This window comes from Cibotium barometz, chromosome 1, assembly GCF_041138505.1.
Source record: "Cibotium barometz isolate CiBa-2024 chromosome 1, ASM4113850v1, whole genome shotgun sequence".
Classification (NCBI taxonomy): Eukaryota; Viridiplantae; Streptophyta; class Polypodiopsida; order Cyatheales; family Cibotiaceae; genus Cibotium; species Cibotium barometz.
In genome coordinates this window covers 17,515,054-17,536,526 of record NC_141046.1, presented here as the reverse complement: position 1 = coordinate 17,536,526, position 21,473 = coordinate 17,515,054, and the positions used below count along the sequence as shown (strand labels likewise).

Here is a 21,473-nt window from a genome sequence, read left to right as displayed (position 1 = left end):
TCATGATTCCCACCCTCCTTGACTTGGATTGCCAAACGTATTCTACTAGGCTTATATAGTGAAATCTTATATTGCCAAACGTATTCTACTAGGCTTATTACTCACCTTATATAGTGAAATCTTAAAATAATCCCACATGCCTTACATATGACCGAGATATATATATAAGAAAACAATAATAAGAATTTTGACATTTGGAAAAGGCTATAGTATATAAGACATTTGATGAAATATGAAAAGGGACAATCCCATAATCTCATTTAAATCTTGCCTCTCTCTCTCTCTCTCTCTCTCTCTCTCTCTCTCTCGCTTGTGGTTGTATGCTTGCTTGTTGTGTTTGCATGCTTGGTTTGATAATTGGTGTGTGATTATAAGGATGGTGATGCTCTAGCTTCTCCCCTCTCTTTTCTCTCTACCAAGTCCCTCTTGCATGCATGTGGCATGAGATGAAGGTTGAGCTTTCCATAGCTCCCTCCTTCTTGCTCTCTACCTAGCTATTGAATCTCTATTTGGGTGACACAAGTAGAGGTGGAGTGAGCCCCTAGCGGCTTCACATCGAGGAGTTAATCCTTATTAGGGTTAGCTAAGTGCACTTCTCTAAACTCGACCCTTGCATGTTTTTTCTCTTCTTCTTCTTCTTCTTCTTCTTCTTCTTCTTCTTCTTCTCTCTCTCTCTCTCTCTCTCTCTCTCTCTCTCTCTCGCTCTCTCGTGTGCAAGGTAGTATGTTAGAATTAACATCTTTGGCACTGCTACCATGGATGGCATTTAGCTTAGGGTCCTCCACTTTGTTCATTTGCTAGAGTCCTTATTTAGCCTGATTGGAGTGCAAATCCACTGGTTGGTTGCTTAAGTTTGAGCTTGTTTTTATTTGTTGATGGTAATTCCATGGAGGAGCAATGGATGTTGATCGAGCATTGGAGGATTGAGATCCGCACCAAGCGCGGGAGAATCCTACAGTCATTCCGTTCTTTTGCCCCAGCTTCGGAAAGCATACGACCATTACACTTGTGCACGCCCATACCAGTTGTTCTATCTGAAGCGTACGCCCATGGCAAATTTGCCACACCCCTACCTTCTTCATCTCAAAGCACATGCTCATGTCCTTTTTCAAGAATCAAATGCCCGTGCCATCTACTCCCCTTGAGAAGCGTATGACCATTCCTTTCAAAAGCGTATGCCCGTACCATCTTAAAGTGTACAGCCATACTATTTCTTTAAAAAAAATACTTTTCACAGGGGGGTTCTCCATAGTAGTTCCACATTTCCATGCATCTATGCTCGGGTAAATTGGTGAAAAACAACCTTCTCTTTGATGACATAAACTCTCCCGAAACTCCCTCACTTATAAGGTCAGACCCATCGATCAATAACCACGTGGAGCCAAACAGTGCTCGTCTTTGATAGCACCAGTGAGAGCAAAGATCATCCCAGCACATGGGACAAGAAGCTCTTGACCTCGAAACAAGAGAACCCGAACCTCCATGTATGGACAGACCACCTATCTAAGAGAAACCTTCTACCTCTTCCATGCATTCACAGAGAAGCCTTGCTTCAAGGCTTCGCAATTGTATCTTGGAAACACATGAAAAGATGCAGGGGAGAAGAGAGCTTGAGCTCTTGCAAGCACACACACACTCACAAAACCCTAAAAGAGAACACACAAGGTGAGAGGCTAAAAATCTTCTTCTTCTTCACACAACACTCAACACAGCATATACAAAGATAAGAGTACACACCATATGAAAAGGTACTCAACCAAATACATACTAGGGTTCTCTATAGTGTGAACCCAACTAAATGAGCTGGCGCTATAACTATGCCAGTCTCTAGAATGGCTGTCACACAGCCTGTCATCCCACTGGTCGCATATCACCCATGATCTCACCAACCATGCTAATGGTGTAAGTGTGGGGCCTATCTTCCCAGGCGGGTCATTAGTGTCCACCGCCTCACTAGATGAGCTCGATATCTCAACACTCCCCCTCGAGCTCAACTCCATCTCATGTACACCAAGCGAAGCCCTGAATCTGCGGAGCTTCTTTGTACCCAATGTTTTGGTGAAGATGTCAGCGACGTGATCCTGTGTGCTGACATAAACAAGGTCAACGTCTCCTGCCAAAACCTTCTCTCTTACAAAATGGTAGTGGACCTCTATATGCTTCGTGCGAGCATGAAAAACTAGGTTCTTGGCCAACTGTATACTGCTAATGTTGTCACAGAAAATGACAACTTGTCTAGACCTAAATCTGCAAGTAGCTTTCTCAACCAAGCTACCTCACATGCTGCCATAGCAGCACCTCTGTACTCGGACTCTGTACTGGACAGAGCAACCGTAGGCTGCTTCTTGCTGCTCCAAGTCACAGCAGCACTCCCCAAAGAAAACATGAAGCCACTAGTAGATCTTCTATCTGAGATACTACCAACCCAATCAGCATATGTGTACCCATGTACACATATCTCTGTCCCAGTTTCATAAAATAGTCCACAATGCAAAGTAGACCTCACATACCTCAGTATGCGTCTCAATGCATCCAAATGCGGCTTCCGATGAACCTGCATAAATTGACTCACCAACCCAACAGCATAGCTCAAATCTAGCCTAGTGATCGTCATGTAGATCAAGCTTCCTACTATGCGCCTATACATAGTAGGATCCTCCAAAATCTCTCCTGAATCTGCACTCAACTTGCCATTTTGATCTAATGGCACTGAGATAGGCTTACAGCCTGTCATACCATACTTGGACAATATGTCCAAGCCATACTATCTCTGTAGTAATCCAATACCATGTGGTGACCTAATCACCTCAATGCCCAAGAAATATCTGAGCTCCCCCAGATCCATGTGGTTCGAAGCACCTGAATCAACATACCATACATCATCTTTATGTGCTACTTCAACATTTTCAGACATGGCATTAACGACATGCTGCATAACAAACAACCTTTCATTATCCTCATTGTTTTTGCTCAAGGATGCATAGTTGTTTTGCTACAATTTCCCATTTTGCATGTCAGCTTGCTTCTTGTTAACAATCTGCCTGCACATGTCCAGGCTTACCACAATAAAAGCATCCACGTGTATCATTATAGTGCCTTTGCCAATTTCCACAACCTCTTTGACTCCCCTTGCCTCTGAATTGGCCTTTTCCACCTGCGTGTTGTTGTTGTTGTGAATTTTGGGACTGTTGTTGTTGCTGATGTTGGCCATAATTTTGATTACCTATTTGGCCACCTCCTTGACCGTGTCCACGGCCTCCTCTACCTTGTCCTCTTCCTGAACTTGTGTAGAAGGCCTGTTGCTCTGAACTGTTTTTGTTTTGTGATGAAGACTCTTGGTCTTCACCCAAGCTCTTCTTTTCTCTATAATCCACATAGACACCAAATCTGTGAAATTGGGAATGTTTTCCCGAGTCTGAACAGACGTCTTGAACGCCTTGTATTGTGGCCCGAGACCACGTAGACAGACTTCCACCTTATTATCATCATCTACTGAAATGCCAATAGATGCAAGGGATTCCACAATACCCTTGATCTTCCGAATGCATAGTCATTCACAGACATACTCTTTTTCTCCACAGTATGAAGTTCATTCTTCAACTGTATCTTTCGTGCCTTGGTATTTGTTTCATAGAGTTTTACCAAGGTGTCCCATGCCTCCTTGGGGGACTTGGCATCCTGTATGTGCCCAATCATGGTGTCTTGTATACTGATAGAGAGCCAATACATAACTTTTCTGGCTCCTTGGTTCCAATCCTTGAACTCTTTCACATCTGCAGCAGCAGTGGGATTGATCTCCGATGCCTCTTCATGCTCACCTTCTATGTAGTCCCAGTAACCCTTTCCCATCAGGAAATTTGTCAACCTAAACCTCCAAGCATGGAAGTTGTTCTTGTTAAGATTCTCAGCAACAATCTGGTTTATGCCATCATTTGACATCTTGCCAAACACACAAATTTACCAAAAATAGCACTCTAGTTTGTCCTGCACAAACTGCTATATTTTCTGTTGCTGCAGCGGTACTGTACTCCACTCAAATGTCACAACCAGTGACCTCAATGTGCATACATACACCCAATGGCAACTGTTGACCTCCTTGTAGAACTTCACATTTGCCACACGACCGCACCAAGTAGAACTTCACATTTTCCATGGTCGTTCTGAATTTTCCACGGCCACAGTAACATTCACTTAACACTGCCACGATTGTTCCAACTTTTCATTAGCTTGCCACAATCGTACCAACCCATAAATGAGGTGCCACGGCTATTCCATCATCAAACCCAACTGCTGCCACACGGCTTCTGAAAGTGCCATGACCACACCAAATTCTTTTCAAATCGCCACGGCCACACCATTCCCCCAACTAAAGTGCCATGCCTATTCCATCCTTAGTAAAATTTTGTATGCCCGTTCCAAACAACTGCCACATATGTTAGCAAATCCAAACTAGGTCGCCACCCCACGCCCGTTTACCTAAAGATGCCATGCTCGTTCACTAAAGATGCCATGCCCATTTGCTGGGAATGCCACACACATACCATCCAGATTGCCACGGTCGTGTCCTTCTAGAAAAGTATATATATGGGTCCCACCCCCTCATTTCCTCATTTTTCAGCTCTCAGTGTAACCAAACTCTTGCCATTTTTTCTCTATCACTCTGGACTCTCCGTTGAGACCCACGGTTCAACAACAAGATCCAGTAATAGATTACAATAAACAGGTGTAATTATGGGACTGGTCACATCATCATTTCTTGAAACTGACGAAGGAGTTGTCTTGGTCATAGTGTGATTCAAGTTTTGAGCTCGAAAAGGTTCTTCTTGAACTATCTTTATCAAAGGAAAATATTTCAATTACTACTTTACTGAATTTAAAACTAATACGAAAGAGGGATTTGATTACAGGGGGAAGATGCTGGACATCTTAAGAGACTGGGGAGGAATCTTACATTCTCTCACACTTGAAAAACACGAGATGTCCTCATCTCACAAACTGGGGGTAATCTCGCAATAGATTGGCTTTTTTATCCCAGGTGGCATCTTCAAAAGGATAGAACTTCCATTTGACCAATAATTCTCTCAGAATTCTGTTCATGAGAATCTTTTCTCTCGAACATCAAGGATTTCTTCAGGCTGGAGTTCCATCTGCCCTTGGGTTGAAGAAGTTAAGATTTCATCATCAAGCACATGATTCGGGCTTGGTACATACTTTTTAAGAAGGCTGACATGAAATACATTATGTACTTTGAGATGAGGAGACAGAAGAAGCTCGTAATTCACCTACTTTCTTTGTAATCAGATATGGTCCACAATATCTGGGGGATAACTTCTTGTACTTCCCAAGAGAGAGAACTTCTTTTGGGACGTACTCGAATGAAGACCATATCTGCTTCTTCGAATTCTCTGTCAGTCCTCTTCTTATATGCATATACTGCTTCTTTCTATCCTGGGCAGCTTTTATATCTTTGCGAATTGCCTGCATCTGCTGCTCCATGTCATCAAGCATCTGTCTGGACATCTCGACCCTAATCAATGGGTCAGACCAAGTTAACGGAGTTAAGCAATCTTATCCATACATAGCTTTGAAAGGGATCATCCCAATACTTCGGTGATAAGAAGCATTGTAGGCAAACTCGACTAGGTGCAGATAGCTTAGCCACTTCTTATTGGGTTCCCTGCCCACAGCATGACCGAAGTATATCTTCGATTACGTGGTTCACCCTTTCAGTTTGACCATCGGTCTCAGGGTGGTAGGCTGTGCTGAGATACAAGAAAATTCCTACTGCTTCAAAAAATGCAGTCCAGAATCTTGACGTGGATTTGGGTTCTCGATCACTTACTATTCTTCTGGGTAGGCCATGCAATCTGAAGATTTCGTTGAGAAATACTCTGGCCACATCCACTGCAATGTAGGTTTCTTTTACTGGAATCAGATGGGCAACTTTGGTTAATCTATCAACTACCACGAAGATGGAATTGTAACCTGATTGCACTGAGGGTAATCCAATAATAAAATCCATACTGATACATTCCCACTTCATCTGGGGGATGTCTAAAGGATGTAACTTCCCAGGCATTTTTACTCTCTCGGCCTTGACTTTCTGACAAGTCAGACATTGACATACATGATTAAGCACATGCTTTTTTAGACCAGGCCAAAAGAAGCTTTTCTTCATAGATGTAGGTTTTGATGAAACCTGGATGTCCTGCAATAAGGCTGTCATGTGCTTTATTCAGAATTAGTCCCTTGGTTCCCTCATCATTGGGAATGTATAGCCTGCAATTATAATGCATAATTCCATCATCTAGGCTGTACCCTTGAACTCGGTTCAACTCCTGTGGAGTTTTGCTTTCCTGCATAAGTAGGGTAGCAATAGGGCCAAAGAATCTATCCTGCATGATCTTCTCTCTTACTTCAATAATCAAAGGATTTGACACTATAGTAATTGTAAGCAAGGAGGATTTTTTGCTGAGGGCGTCTGCTCTACCACATTTTCTTTGCCTGGATGGTACTTGATTTCAAAATCAAATTCCTGTAGGGTTTGCATCCACCTTCTTTGGCGCATGTTGAGATCCTTGTGAGTGAAGATCCACTTTATCTATCATCAAAGTGAATCTTTGACCCAGTAGGTAATGTCTCCACAACTTCAGGGCATATACTACTGAAAGTAGTTCCAAGTCGTGAACATCATAATTCCTTTAATGCGTTCTGAGTTTTCGAGATTCATAGGCCACTGCATGACCTTCCTACATGAGTGCACCAAAACCACTAGCATCAGTTACTACCTCAAAGGGTAGAGAGAAATCTGGTAGCTTCAGAACGGGATTGGTTACCAAGGCGGTCTCTTCAGCTTATCAAAAGCACTCTGGCACCTGGCAGACCATTGAAACGAAATATTCTTCTTGAGAAGATTAGTCAAGGGGAAGCTATGAGAGCATACTTTGGTATAAAAATTCTATACCAACCAGTCAATCCCAAGAATCCTCTGACTTCTTTCACTATCTTTGGTTCAAGCCAATCTATGACCGCTTGGACTTTTGCGAAATCTGGAGAAATTCCATCTTTTGATACCAGAAAGCCCAAGTATTCGACATGGTCGGCAGAGAAAGTGCATTTGCTCTTTTTGGCAAAAGAGTTGGTGCTTCCTTAGAATCTCAAGAACTTTTCTAACATGAGCTTCATGGTCAGCTGCATTCCTTGAGTAAATCAGAATACCATCAAAGAAAACAAGAACAAAATCATCCAAGTATTCTCTAAGAATGTCCTGCATTAAGCAATTGAATGTAGGAATTTGCCAATCCAAACGGCATGACAATGAATTCATAATGCCCATACCGAGTATTGATGGCTATCTTCGGGATATCTTGCTCATTAATCCTGATCTGATAATACCCTGATTTGAGATCTATCTTTGTGAAGATTCCACAGAAGCTCATCAATTCTGGGGATAGGATACTTATTCTTAACTGTCAGCTGATTTAGACCTCTGTAGTCCACACAGAGTCTTAGCGTTCCATCTTTCTTTTTCTGAAAGAGAACTGGCGCACCCCAAGGTGAAACACTGGGTCTTACAAACCCTTATTCCAACAGCTGTCTAAGCTGTTCCTTGAGTTCAATGGTGGCTTAAGGAACTGGCATTTTGTACGTGCGCAGGGCTACTGGCTGAGCTCCTGGGGTTAATTCTATCACATGATCTACTTTCCAAATTGGGGGCATCTCTGTTAATTCTACTGGGAATAAATCATCATATTAATTAACCATTTAGGTTCTTTAGCTTTTAACTTTGAGTCTACCGGATTCATTTTGACAAGATAAATGCGCTGCTTCTTTCTAAGTCCTTTTAGTAACTTAGAAGCTTTTACTAGCTACAGACTAGGGGATCCTGAAATTCCAATTCCTTGAACTTTATTTCCGTGAAGGTCACGGAAGGAGATGGTTCCATTATGACAGTGAATGTCAGCTTGATTTTTGTGGAGCCAATCCATTCCAAGGCTCCCGTCGAAAACTCCCAAAGGTATAACTCTAAACTGACAGTCAGTTAAATTCCCATCTAGATTGAACTGAATACGATATGTCTCAAGGTGAGTGAAAATAATCTTCCCACTTGCCAATTCAACTTGCATAGGTTTCCTTGATTTCTGATCTAAGACTAGCTTATGTAAGCATCCAGGGGAAATGAAAGAATGAGTACTGCTTGAATCAATCAAAAGCTTAAAAGGCTTACCCTGATACTCAGCTGGAGTATTGATGACGGAGAATTGACGATTTGGCCCTTGGTTTTCAATTGCAGCATAAATCTGTCCTATTTCCTCTTCCACTACTTCTCCAACTCTTTGGAGGCGAAAAGTTGGAAAAACTTCCCGGTGTTTGAAATCTCTTGAAGGATGAGGGAGCTGGCTTTGGCCTGACTTTTACGTGATGAAGGCTTTGGCAAAGTCCTTTGGCATTTTTGACCAGTGTGTCCAAGGGTTCGTTCATCCCCCGAATGAACCTGGCCATGAGTTGATCTTCATCTAGAGGTGGTGAATATTTGAGTAGAAGAGCAAAGGCCTGGTGATATTCCTCGATGGTTTTGCTCCCCTGCTTTAGCTCTAAGAATTCGTTCATTTTTATTTCCAAAAATCCAGGGGGAACAAATCTCTTTCTCCAATAGGTTTTAAGGTCGGTCCAGGACTGAGTATTTCTGTCCAGACGGTTGGTGTCACAGTGGTTCCTCCATGCTACCCTGGCTGTTTCCACTATTTTTAGCCTGGCAAGAGCCATTTTGCTCCGCTCAGTGTAGCCTGTGACATCAAAATTTTCTTCCATGGCTTCCACCCATTTCTCCATAGCCTCGCCCAGGTTCTCCCCTTCTCCTTTGAAGGGTCCTGGCTGAGTCCTATGAAGAGCCTTGCGAACATCAGGGTCAAGCTCGTCATCTTCAGAGAGAGGGTCTGGCTGACGGCCACGGTTTCCTCGTCTCATCATTCTGCCAAAAATTTATATATTATTAAATTTTTATTTTTGATATCATCCACGAGATCCTAAGACTTAAGAGATTCAGGAGTCTGTAGACTTGGCATGAAAGTCTGAAATGTCGAGGCGTCGAATGATATAGAATGACACCACGCACCATTTTCAGCTTTAACAGAATCATTGCCGAGAGGTTCTGCCACAGCATTGGCTGCTGTTACGTAAATTTTACAACAGTGCTCTGATACCAACTGTGAGATCCCAGGCCCCCTCTGCACACCGGATTCCCAGATGGTAGCAGCGGAAGTACCTTCCTCTTGCGCGAGGCAGGGTTTCTCACTTAGGGCCTCGCCCTCGAATGTCCAGGCACGAGACTAAGCTGGTGGTCCTTCCAAAAACCGAAACCAGAAAAATTTTCCATGCTCGAAAAGCGGGGACGATTCCACCATTTTTATTTTCTTAACGGATTTTTCTAACGAGGTCAAGATACTAAACTAACCTTCATCTGAATAAACCAGATAGAAGGGAAACTATTACAGACTTAACTTGAAGGAATCAACGCTTTTTTCCTGATTGAATCAGGCACAGCCGTTGATTTGTTCTTTAGAGAAGTCTTCAGGATTCTAATTAACTACTCGAGTTCTAAGCGTATTCCTATTAATAAATTTTATTATTTTAACTCTACTGATTCCAGCCTAACCCCATCTGGCCCATGGGTTAGCCACCGCCCAACCACTGGAATAGTAGAACCAGACAAGTACTCACCCACCCATAATTGAATGCCTTTCTTAACTTTTGCTTTAGAATACAGATATGCACACACTCCTCTTTAAACTTTAACTTATAAAACAATCTATTGACAAACAATTACTGGTTACACATGTCATAACTCAAAATTTCCATTGAGTCTTTGTTTCTCACAAAACAGTATCACTCTGGACTCTTTGTTGAGACCCGCGGTTCAACAACGAGATCCAGTAATAGATTACAATAAACATTGGTCCATCATACAATATCTTCCTCGACATTCGCATGGGTGTCCTTAGCACCACGAGCCCATGCATCACCTGGTCAGAACCCTCCAGGATCCTCCTTAGGTGTCCTGGCACTTCACTCAGGGACCACTTCGTCGGCCCTCGTCCATCGTACCGGAAGCGCACCATTTTAGCCATACCAAGGCTGGTCAAGACCTGGGCAGGCTTTGCCGTGTGAGCTGTCCTTTGAAAACTCCCCGCCAGCTATTGCAACCGAACTTTCCTTAGAAAACACATATACCAAATGCTCCCTCCAGTATTGTGGCGTAAGACAGTCCTTTAAGAAAACAGGGTTTCTATGCAAGTTTTCAGTTTTGATTTTCTTTTGAATACAATGAGTATATCTTAATTCCGTATCCCAAGACTTCTAGATCACAGTCTGGATTTCCAAGCAGAATTCCTCGAATTCTGAATTCTTAATCCTCAGATCAAAATCAAAGGTCTCAACTTAGTTTCAGAATCGGTGGGTGATTTGAGTGTAGATTATGGGACTGGTCACATCGTCATTTCTTGAAACTGACGAAGGAGTTATGTCTTGGTCATAGTCTGATTCAGGTTTTGAGTCTGGAAAGGTTCTTCTTGAACTATCTTTATCAAAGGAAAATATTTCAATTACTACTTTACTGAATTTAAAACTAATCACGAATTCCTATGAGGAATCATTTATCTAAAATTCTGATTTCGATAGTTTCACTGAATTTTCTCATTGTCATCTTAGAGAATATGAAACGGTAGGATTTTCTTTCACAGAGTATTTACTTAATCATTTACCAATTTTCAGGGGAATTAGGCATAGGATTAAAGAGAACTCTTATTTTGATATAAAAATAAAATTCTTTTATGCATCCTTTTATGCATAAAAATCGATATTAGTGAAAGTAACACTTTTACAATAAAAAAATTTCTTTTATGCATAAAAATCAATAATGATGAAAGTAACACTTTTATAATTAAAAAAGTATTCTTTCATGCATACTTTTATGCATAAAAATTAATAATGATAAAAGTAACACTTTTATAATTAAAAAAATTCTTTTATGCATCCCTTTATGCATAAAAATCAATAATGATGAAAGTAATGCTTTTATAATTAAAAAATATTCTTTCATGCATACTTTTATGCATAAAAATCAATAATGATAAAAGTAACACTTTTATAATTAAAAAATCCTTTTATGCATCCCTTTATACTTAAAAATCAATAATGATAAAAGTAACACTTTTATAATAAAAAAATATTCTTTCATGCATACTTTTATGCATAAAAGTCAAAAATGATAAAAGTAACACTTTTATAATAATAAAAAATTTCTTTTATGCATAAAAATCAATAATGATGAAAGTAACACTTTTCTAATTAAAAAATTATTCTTTCATGCATACTTTTATGCATAAAAATCAATAATGATAAAAGTAACACTTTTATAATTTTTAAAAAAAATCTTTTATGCATCCCTTTATGCATAAAAATCAATAATGATGAAAGTAACACTTTTATAATAATAAAAATATTCTTTTATGCATAAAAATCCATTTTGATGAAAGTAACACTTTCATAATAAAAAATTATTCTTTTATGCATAAAAATCCATTTTGATGAAAGTAACACTTTCATAATTAAAAAAATTATTCTTTTCTGCATTTAAAAAAATAATCAATATGCATCTTCTATGCATGAAAATGACACTTTTAGAATATAGAAACGATAGGGATTACTCTTTTAGAATAATGAAAGATAATACTTATTTTTAATTTTTTAAAAAATTTTTCCATAACCTCCTTTGTATGGCTGACCATTTTTTAATTTTTCCTACTTATTTTTACTTAACAATTAACCTCAATTGGTTTTAAGCATTCTAAACTAAACAATTAACCTCAATTGGTTTTAAGCATTCTAAACTAAACAATTAACCTCAATTGGTTTTAAGCATTCTAAACTAAACAATTTTCACTTTTAAATGAGAAATAATATGAAAGTTTAATTCCAACTATTAGTTCACTTAACTAGGATAAAGAAGGGCTGATTTTAAGAATGAGAGAGGGGGAAAGCCTTTTCACAAGGCATAGCATCCATTTATCACTTCAAACAACACATTTGGATGAATTTGATTGGCCCCTCAAAACCTTAATTTGAAATTTTTCGAAAATCTGGACCCCTAGGATAAGGCCTCTTGAACAGATTTTACTTGATTTCTAATGCACCTTCTGAAAATCTTTTTGAACCTCTGTTTCAGGGGAACTTATTTTAATAAGAAGAGATATTTTTCCATCCAAAAATATTCAAAATCTGAATAGTCTCTCTCTAAAAAAAATTCTCCCTCTAGGTCAAAATACGTAGAAACAAGATCTTTTATACTTCTGAAGAGGGATTTGATTACAAGGGGAAGATGCTGGACATCTTGAGAGGCTGGGGAGGAATCTTACATGCATAAGCCTTATGCATTACACTTTAAGCTTTAAGCTTTAATCTTATGCATAGGCTTAATGCATTAAGACTATGTTTTACGCTTTAATCTCATGCATAGGCTTAATGCATTAAGACTATGTTTTACGCTTTAAGGTTATGCATTGTGCTTAATGCATTAAGACTGTGCATTATGTATTATGACTAAAGCATTATGATACTTAATGCATTAAGAGTGCATTAATCTTAATGCTTAAATATTAATGCATTAAGCTTATGCATAATCTTAATTCATTAAGCTTATGTATAAGCTTAATGCATTAAGACTATGTATAGGCTTAATGCTTTAAGCTATGTATGTTCTATATGAGCTATGTAATGTTTCTATGCAAAAAGATTTTTATGTAATGTATGCTCTATGTGATCTATGTTTTTATGCATAGTATAAAGCTTTAAGCCTATGCATTAATCTTTCTATGTAATGTATGCTCTATGTGATCTATGTAATATTTTTTTGCATATAGATGTGGCCATCATGGGGTTCATCCACCAATGGACAAGGATCGGATATATGGAGGGACATCCTCTAGTGCCATGTCCATACCCATAGATTACCTAGATTTACAGTATGTTTTAGAGGCACATGCAGCTTGGAACTGCCTAAACTCATCCTTGAAATGTCTTTGGAGCTTGATGCCATGGTGGATGGGCGAGGTGCATGAAATAAGGAAAACAAATTTCTGCCAACTACACCATTAAGGACTGGAAGAAGGAGAAGAAGGAGAAGAAGGAGAAGAAGGAATCTAGGGAGGGTACTCAACACCCTCAACAAAAGGTAGCACACACGAGTCAATTGCTAAAGTATGGTGCGACAAAATATGGATCCGGAGGAAAGGCAGGCTAGCTCGCACAATTTGTAAGTTTTCTCTTTGCCATTTTTCGCTAACTTTACTTCATGTATCGTTGTCGTTACCCTTTTCATATCTCATGCATGTTGAAATGGCATGTAGGGAAAGGGTAACAAGTCGCCCCGAACGTCTGGGGAGAAAGGTACCACAAACACCTCAACCAAGCGGACACTTGGGAGGCTCAAACACTAGGGAGATATCCAACGAGCTCAGCAGGGCAACTTAGTGAGACTCTAAACTTGATTTTTAAATATCACCCAGCTTTGTTTTGCTTGTGGCTAACATGTTTGCATTGTATTTTCTTTTGGCGTAGGAAGACGAGGATGTTGAAAGTGATAATGATGATGAAGGTGGTGGTGCACGCGGTGAAGATGTGGGCGAAGATGAAGATGAAGATGAAGACGAAGACGAAGACGAAGACGAAGATGTGGGCGAAGATGAAGATGAAGACGAAGACAGTGAATTAATCTAATTAGTGTCTTCGTCTTTATTCGTTTTTGGGACATAACACTTTTAGTAATTTGCAACTTTGTATATAATTTGAAAGTAATAAAAACGACGCCATTGTTGTAGAAGCCGCTATATGTGATGTTGTGTGGCTATATGTGTTGGATTTGTGTTGGTGTAAAGCAAATACTCCTACTTGCAGACCCTTCAGTGGGTAATTGGGACCCCATATGGTGTCGTCTCAACTAATATTTAAGTCATGTATGCTGTTTAAAGGATTGCTAAAGACTCCCTAAACTCAGGTATAAAGAAGGCCTTCTTGTTTCACATGGTCCTAGCTTGGCGTATGCTACATTGGTATCAGAGCTTGAGACATGATTCAACCTGGTGACCTAGGGTGAGAGCATCTCGTGGATGGTAAAGCTAAGATTGAGAAAAACCACTCGCCCATCCACCATGGCATCAAGCTCCAAAGACATTCCAAAAGAAGAAGAACCATTTAAAGAAAGTCTTCCGCAAAAAGAAGACGAAGACAACTAGAAGTTAAAGGAGAAGATAAGGCAACCCCAGATTCAACTCGAAAGAGTCCAAATGGAAAAAAAACTTGCAGAATTAGAGGCAACCTTGTCCCAGCAAGAGACACCCAAATAACAAAGTTCCTTGATAGAGCAATGGTGGTGTCGATGGATGACCCGAAAGTAAGAGCGAGACTGTGAAGCAAGATAGGCCGAACATCTGGTAGAGAAAGCCAACACAAGGCCAAAGAGGAGTGATTGCAGGCAGAGCTCAAAGCAAAGGTAAACCATGAGGAATAGGCCCAAGAAGACTTGAGAGACCAGTTCCAACAAACACTGCAGACTCTGGTAACTTCTTCTGCCATCATCGGCTTAACATTGAGCCTCGCATCTACTTCATCGTGTTCATTCAAGAAAGGGGAAGGTGAGAAGGGGGGGGTGTGTGTTTAGGATTATAAAGATACACTTAGAGAGGAGTGTTATAAATCATCAATGTGTGTTTACCCTTGTACCTTACAACGACACTCTTAATATTGATTTAAGCTCTCTTTGCAGGAGTGCACGGGTGTGGAATACAGTCATCTTTGTATTTTTTCCTAGTAAAATATATTCTTCTTTCAATTGTCGTGTTTAAAAGATCATACCTTTTGTGTGTAGGAATGAGCTAAGGGAGAATCAGGTGAAGCAAGGTGTGGGAGTATCCTCACATGTGCTTACCAATCGTAGTTAGCTTGTTGTCGTTACATAGATCATAGGTATTGTATTTTATGTGTCCCATTTGCATCATGTAACTCAAAAGTGAAAAAGCCATTTGGGTTGGTAAAGTGTGAACCTAGTTTTTGAATAATTGTCTACTAGGATAGCTATCTCGTGGATTGAGTCTTACACTCACAAGATCTAGAGCTATGCATGCATTATGTCATCCAAAACAATGATTCCAACAGATTTGTGAAAAACTAGGGCTTACACGTGTTATCTAGACAAAGATTAGCAGACTTGCAGACAGCCACCCACAGGGAATCAACCAGCTCACTTGGTGTGATCTTGCACACAGGATGATGCCAAATGCAACTGAACACAACCAAAACATTAGCAAACTTGCAAACGTCCTTGATAAATCAACCAACACACAGGGCAATGTCTAAAGTCACCCCTCAACAATCCCATAACGTGTGCCATTCAATGAACAGCAACCAGTATTTACTCAGCTAGCAAAGGAAAATCACCAAAATACAAGGCCGATATTGGATAACTTACGGCATAGAAAACCGAATGGCAAAAAGGTATATTGCATATGTTACCAAGGCAAAAGGAAGTAAGCTGCACCACAAGGAAGACCACCTTGCAAAAGCACCTAAGACATTGGATATATACCTTCATAAGGTCAGCAAAATCCGATCTGAACTTAAGAATTAAGAGATTTGAGAAAGAAATAATAGTGATGAAGAACAAAGACAAATACAAAGCATTTGAAAGATGAAAAATAAATAAACTAACAAACCTAGCTCTACCAAGGAGAAGAAATCAAAGGATAATATCAAACTAAAATTTTTGATTAAGACATTAACAAAAACAAAAAACAAACAAACAAAAAAATAAAACAAAACAAAATAAAACCAAAAAACAAAACAAAACAAAAACAAAAACAAAAACAAAAACAAAAAACAAAAAACAAGAAACAAGAAAACAAAACAAAACAATTACATGAATGAAAAAAAAACACACAGAGACACACACACAAAAAAGCATACACACACTTCTTTTAATAAGAACTTAAACCTTTTGAGCTGAGATACTAAACAACTACATAAAATAGCAAAACAGAGAACTGTAAACTCTAGACCTAAAGCACTTAAGAGCCAGAACCAAACGTTAAGCTAAACTTTAAAAAAGACTTGAACTCAAAAGTGCAACCATTAACTCCAATGTCTATCCAAACATGAAGTGTAGGTTCATCAACTCTATCATGCATAGCGTGGACAATAAGCTATGACATCCCTACTCACGTCATCAGTGCCTAAGAGTGGTGCAGGTTTGTATAAAGTTAGTCCAAAAGAATATGCTTTATAAAACCAACGAACTGAGTTTCTATCACTCTCCGGAGGTGATGGGCATACTCAGCCATGATAAAGACTAGCACTCAAAGTCTGCTCTAAGGTATAACAACAAAGAATCACAACACATAGGAAAGAACCAAACTAGGTCTATATTAAGCTAGAGTGAGAAAGAAAAGACTAAACAAGGCCTACTCTAAGTTAAAAACAACAAACCCTACTCTAAGTTAGAACAAGCCACTTTTACAACCAAAAAAAAAAGCATTGAATTATGAATTAAGTGGGCTTTTCAGCTCCCTCCTTATCATTTTAAACATTCCAAAAGCTGAAATACCAAAGATAAACTTACTAAGATTCATGAAAGAACGAGCCTTTTTCAAAATCTTATTGAAACTATAACTTTTTTAATAAGCAGGCTAAAAGAGGAGTTTAAGAATTTCGAGACGGGGACTACTCCAAAGTCTTTTAAGACCCAACTCGTCACCGAAAACATTTGAAGACATGCCATGTGCACATCTACGTTCAGATGAACCCGAACAGTACATGTAACCCAAAAGCTACACTACAGCAGTTGCTTGAGAGAAGGCTCCAGCAAACAAAGCACTGCAATGAACTGCAAGAAGCTGTCATATATAGAGCAATGGAAAGTCCTGCTTATTTCCCAAACTTAGCAAAAATCAAAAGTTGAATCAACTCCATAAAAGTGTACCCACAAAGCATGAAATTCCATCATTCAAGAAACTATAATATTACTATGATGGCAGCAAGAAACTTCAATATTGTTGTAATAAGGCGTATTGTCAAAACCAAAAGCTGAGTTCAGCATATCAAATTCTTGATACATGTCAGAGCCTTCATTCTCAGAAGATGTTAGCTCCAACATAGCATCTAACTGGGGTACATATCCTTTCTGCTTCAATAATTTTCCTAAACTAGTTATAGTTACACATATATGGCTGCTATGAGTATGAGCCTTAGTTCCCATCATGAACTCATGAACTTCACCACTAAGCTCAATCCATGCCATCCCAGGTTTCTTCCACAACCCAGCACCTTTTCTCCGATGTTGCAGTTTGTGAAAATCATCCCACATGTGAGCATCCACATAAATGCTGCACATAAGTACATGGGCTGCTGCAAAGTTAGGATCTACATGCACGATTTGATCAAAGCAGTGCCTCCCTAGGTTTATGGTGCCATATGTTTTGCATGCAGTCAGCAATGACATCCACCCGGTGATATCAGATGGGATTGGCATACTTTGCATTAAATGCTGAGCCTCATATAAGCGGCCTGTGCGCCCAAGGAGGTCCACCACACAATTAAAGTGCTCAATGGTCGGTGCCATGCCATGATCCTTTCCCATAGCCATCAAGTAATGGTGTGCTTCATCTACTTTGCCCGCCTGGCTGCAGGCTGAAAGGAGACCAAGATAAACAGTCTCATTTGGCTTTATACTGTGTTGTTGCATGTCTTCAATGCATTGTCTAGCCATCCTGTGGTCACCATGTTGGGCATATCCCGTAATCATCGCACCCCATGATACGACATCATGACTTGGCAGTTTGCCAAAAACTTCGCATGCATCTTCGAGCCTTGCACATTTTGCATACATATCAAGGAGACAGCTCCCAACAACCATGTCTAACTCGAATCCGCTTTGCATGATCTGGTCGTGTATCAACCTACCCATATCCAAAGCTCCCATGCCACTGCAGGCTTTCAAGATGGAGAGGAGAATGTTGCTGTTTGGCTCCATGGCTTGTCGTTGCATTTTTTTGAAAAGACGAACAGCAGGAAGGTAATGTCCATGATCTGCATAACCTGCAACCATCAGACCCCATGAGACCACATCAGGGTGTGACAATCTGTTAAATGCAGTATCAGCCTCCTCCAAATGCCCACATCTCATGTACATGTCAATGAGAGCATTCCCAACAATTACATCTGTATCAAGCCCACTATTGATGGTCTGTTCATGTATCAGCTTGCCCTGCCCTATGGCTTCTTTGCTGCCACATGCTCTTAAAATGCATGAAAACAACACTTTATCTGGTTTGATGCCTTCTAGCTGCATCTTCTGAAAGAGCTCAATTGCAGGAAAAATTTGCTTGTGCTGGGCGTATGCAGAGATAACTGTATTCCAACAAACCACATCCCGCTCTGGCAACCGATCGAAGCATTTACGTGCCTCTTCTAAGCTCCCACATTTACCATACATGTCAAGAAGGGTGCTGCTGATAACCACATCAGACTCGAGCCCATTTATAATCATCTGCTTATGTATCAGCCTACCCTGCTCCAAAGCTCCAATGGTGCCACATGCTTTTAAGCAGCACAAATATGTGACCTTATCTGGCTTTATGCCCTCTTCTTGCATTCTCACAAAGCCTTCGAGAGCATGAAAGCCATCACCATGGTCAGCATATCCAGCAATTATCGCACCCCATGTGACGATATTTCGATTTGCCAACTTGTCAAACACTTCACATGCCCTATTCAAGCTTCCACACTTCGCATACATATCGACCATCGTGCTCCCAATGACCAGATCCAATTCCAGACCACTTTTATTGATTTGCTTATGGATCAATTTGGCCTGTTCTAAATCACCAAAGCTGCCACATGCTTTCAAAATGCTCAAAAATGCACGTTTATCTGGCTGTACACCCCCTAGCTGCATCTTTTCAAAGAGATCAATGGCTGGAATTACATCTCCATGCAGTGTATATCCAGCAATCATCGCACCCCATGATACTACACTGCGGTTTGACAGAAGATCAAACACCCTGCGTGCATCCTCTAATCTCTCACATTTCGCATACATATCAATTAGAGTGTTTCCTACAAACACATCTGAGTCCAACCCACTTCCAACTATCTGACTATGTATTAATCGTCCCTGCCACAAGGCATCTACACCGCCGCACGCTTTTAGAATGCACAGAATTGTGACTTTGTTTGGCTTTACACCCTCGTGTTGCATTTGCTCAAAAAGCTCAAAAGCCAGGAGGCAATATCCATGTTGCACATACCCTGCAATCATCACTGACCATGACACCACCGTTCGGAGCGGCTGTTTATGAAACACTCTGCATGCCTCCTCCAGTCTCCCACATTTGCAATACAAGTCAATAAGAGTGTTCCCCACAACAACATCTATCATGGTACCACTTTTAATAATCTGAGCATGAATCATGTGACCCTCCCCTAAGGCTCCTAGGCTGCTGCATGCTTTCAAGATGCATGAGAAAATGAATTGATTTGGCTGTGTACCTTCTTCTTGCATTATATGGAAAAGGCATAACGCGATGTCGTTTTGTCCATGGGCAGCATGTGCTGATATGATTGCCTGCCAAGTATACACACTCGGTTTTGAGACCTTGCAGAAGACGAGGCCTGCCTCGAGCAAGCTTCCAACCAAGGTGAACAAGCGGATAAGCTGGTCTACCAAAAGGGCCACCGAATCCAGTCCATAACTCGCCATAACAGCTTGCAGGCGCCTTCCATTTTCTGGGCTTTGTTTCTCAACACAACCTACCAGAAGAGGATAAAAGGTGTCCTCCAGAATAGGATACCCTTGCTCATGCAGGATTTCGACTTCCTTAACAGCCTCCTCCAAGCACTCCAATGTAAAACATATACTAGGATCACCAAACCAACAAACGACACCCCTCTTGTCAAAGAAATCACAATATGTGTTCATAAGCTCTCTACATTCTCATCCAAGCACTACTATGCATGCACTTTACTTAGGCTGGTTACAGAACCACCCATCAAAGGGGGTCCCATTTAGGCCTGGAGGAGCAACCTTGCCCATCCAAAGTCACGGCATGGGCGGGGAATATTGTGTTAACAACCTTAAATCACTACTGACAATAAGATTTGACAATAATAAAGCCTTTGCATTTCGCATTCAAGCATTCCATGGTATACAGGTTACCAGGATAACCAACAGACCATTAACATACCGTTTGAGATCAAGCCTTGCTTAAGGAGAGACTAGTATCGTTTTTTTTTCCCCCAGAAAAGAGACTTCTATAAATCATACAAAGGGAGATTCCAAACCAGAAGGTAGGCTACTAGTATCATTAGGGCATTTAATTTGCCAGAACCGTGTTGGGCTTAAGGAAACCAACAGGAGCTAGGGTTAAGAATCAGAAAAGCTAGGGTTTAAGCACTGTACCTTGGAGACTTGTGTGCTGTGATATCACCTGTCAAATATGGCTTCTCCCTCTGCATGCATGCAATAGCGGCACATGAACAAGAGATTTCTTGATTTTATTAAGGTACTGAAGGCAGAGCTGCCAGCAGGCACTTTTACCTTTTTGAACCTTCGGCCCCGCCAAAGTGACGAAGAGGTGAAACACTTGACATCTGCCAATTTGGTTTCCAGCCTTGCTGCCACTGCTGCTCTCATCACAATACATCGGAGAAGCAGGGCAGATTGTTCCACTTTCTATTCAGGGCTATATTTTCTTCCTTAACCTTTGCATCAGTGCTAGAACTTGATGCTTTCAACCCTCACAGGAAGGGTCGAACACTCTCTCTCTCTCTCTCCGTGTGTGCGCCAGGATCTTATTCATAGCGGTTGCCTTGAGTTTTCTTGTCTACTCACTCCTCGTAGGGGAGTCAGTTGAGAGATCTTTTATCACTACTATGCTTACTGAAGCTACTGCCATAAAATACCAAACTCATGGGAAGGTAGTCCTCCCTAGGCATCCTCAACAAGCATGCCATCCGTCTTGTTGCCAACATCAGGCATCGAACTCGGGTCCTCATCGTAAAACCGTGCCGACTTCTATTCTTTGTAGCTGCTCTACCTCAAAGCTCAATGCTAATGAACCTCATTATAATCCAAGCCTTACCCTACCATTAATCTAACCTCATTATAATCCAAGCACACGTCTCCAAGCTAAAATCAACACCAAATACACTCCAAGCTAAGTCACCAACTGACATTAGTTAGTGCAACAACACACACTTGATAATGTCCACCTATGCATTTGAGAGGTACCTTATCTCTAAGGTTTTTAAGAATCTTTCACATGGGAGTAAAGTAAAAGTCGGTCATATATGCAACAAAGAGCTATATTTTACCCACACTGGTCATTGTTATGTTGAAGATGCTCACTTTTTTGGGAGTTTCTTCATCA

General features: G+C 40.4%; 1 protein-coding gene across 1 annotated transcript; it reads right to left on the bottom strand.

The window, feature by feature from the left end:
- Positions 1 to 17,038: 17,038 nt before the first annotated feature.
- LOC147641667 (pentatricopeptide repeat-containing protein At5g27110-like) lies at positions 17,039 to 21,138 on the bottom strand. Its single transcript, XM_086798018.1, has 3 exons — positions 20,642 to 21,138; positions 20,504 to 20,553; positions 17,039 to 19,961 (listed from the first exon to the last, which is right to left on the bottom strand). The coding sequence occupies exons 1-3, from the start codon at positions 20,735 to 20,737 to the stop codon at positions 17,051 to 17,053; spliced, it is 3,057 nt and encodes a 1,018-aa protein (XP_086654144.1). The 5' UTR covers positions 20,738 to 21,138; the 3' UTR covers positions 17,039 to 17,050.
- Positions 21,139 to 21,473: the final 335 nt, after the last annotated feature.

Coding starts and splice junctions, on each gene's coding strand:
- LOC147641667 (XM_086798018.1), bottom strand. CDS start 20,737: ATGAGAGCAGCAGTGGCAGCAAGGCTGGAAACCAAATTGGCAGATGTC. Junction 20,554..20,641: donor GGGGCCGAAGGTTCAAAAAG/GTAAAAGTGCCT, acceptor GCATGCATGCAG/AGGGAGAAGCCATATTTGAC. Junction 19,962..20,503: donor ACAGCACACAAGTCTCCAAG/GTACAGTGCTTA, acceptor TGGTGATCCTAG/TATATGTTTTACATTGGAGT.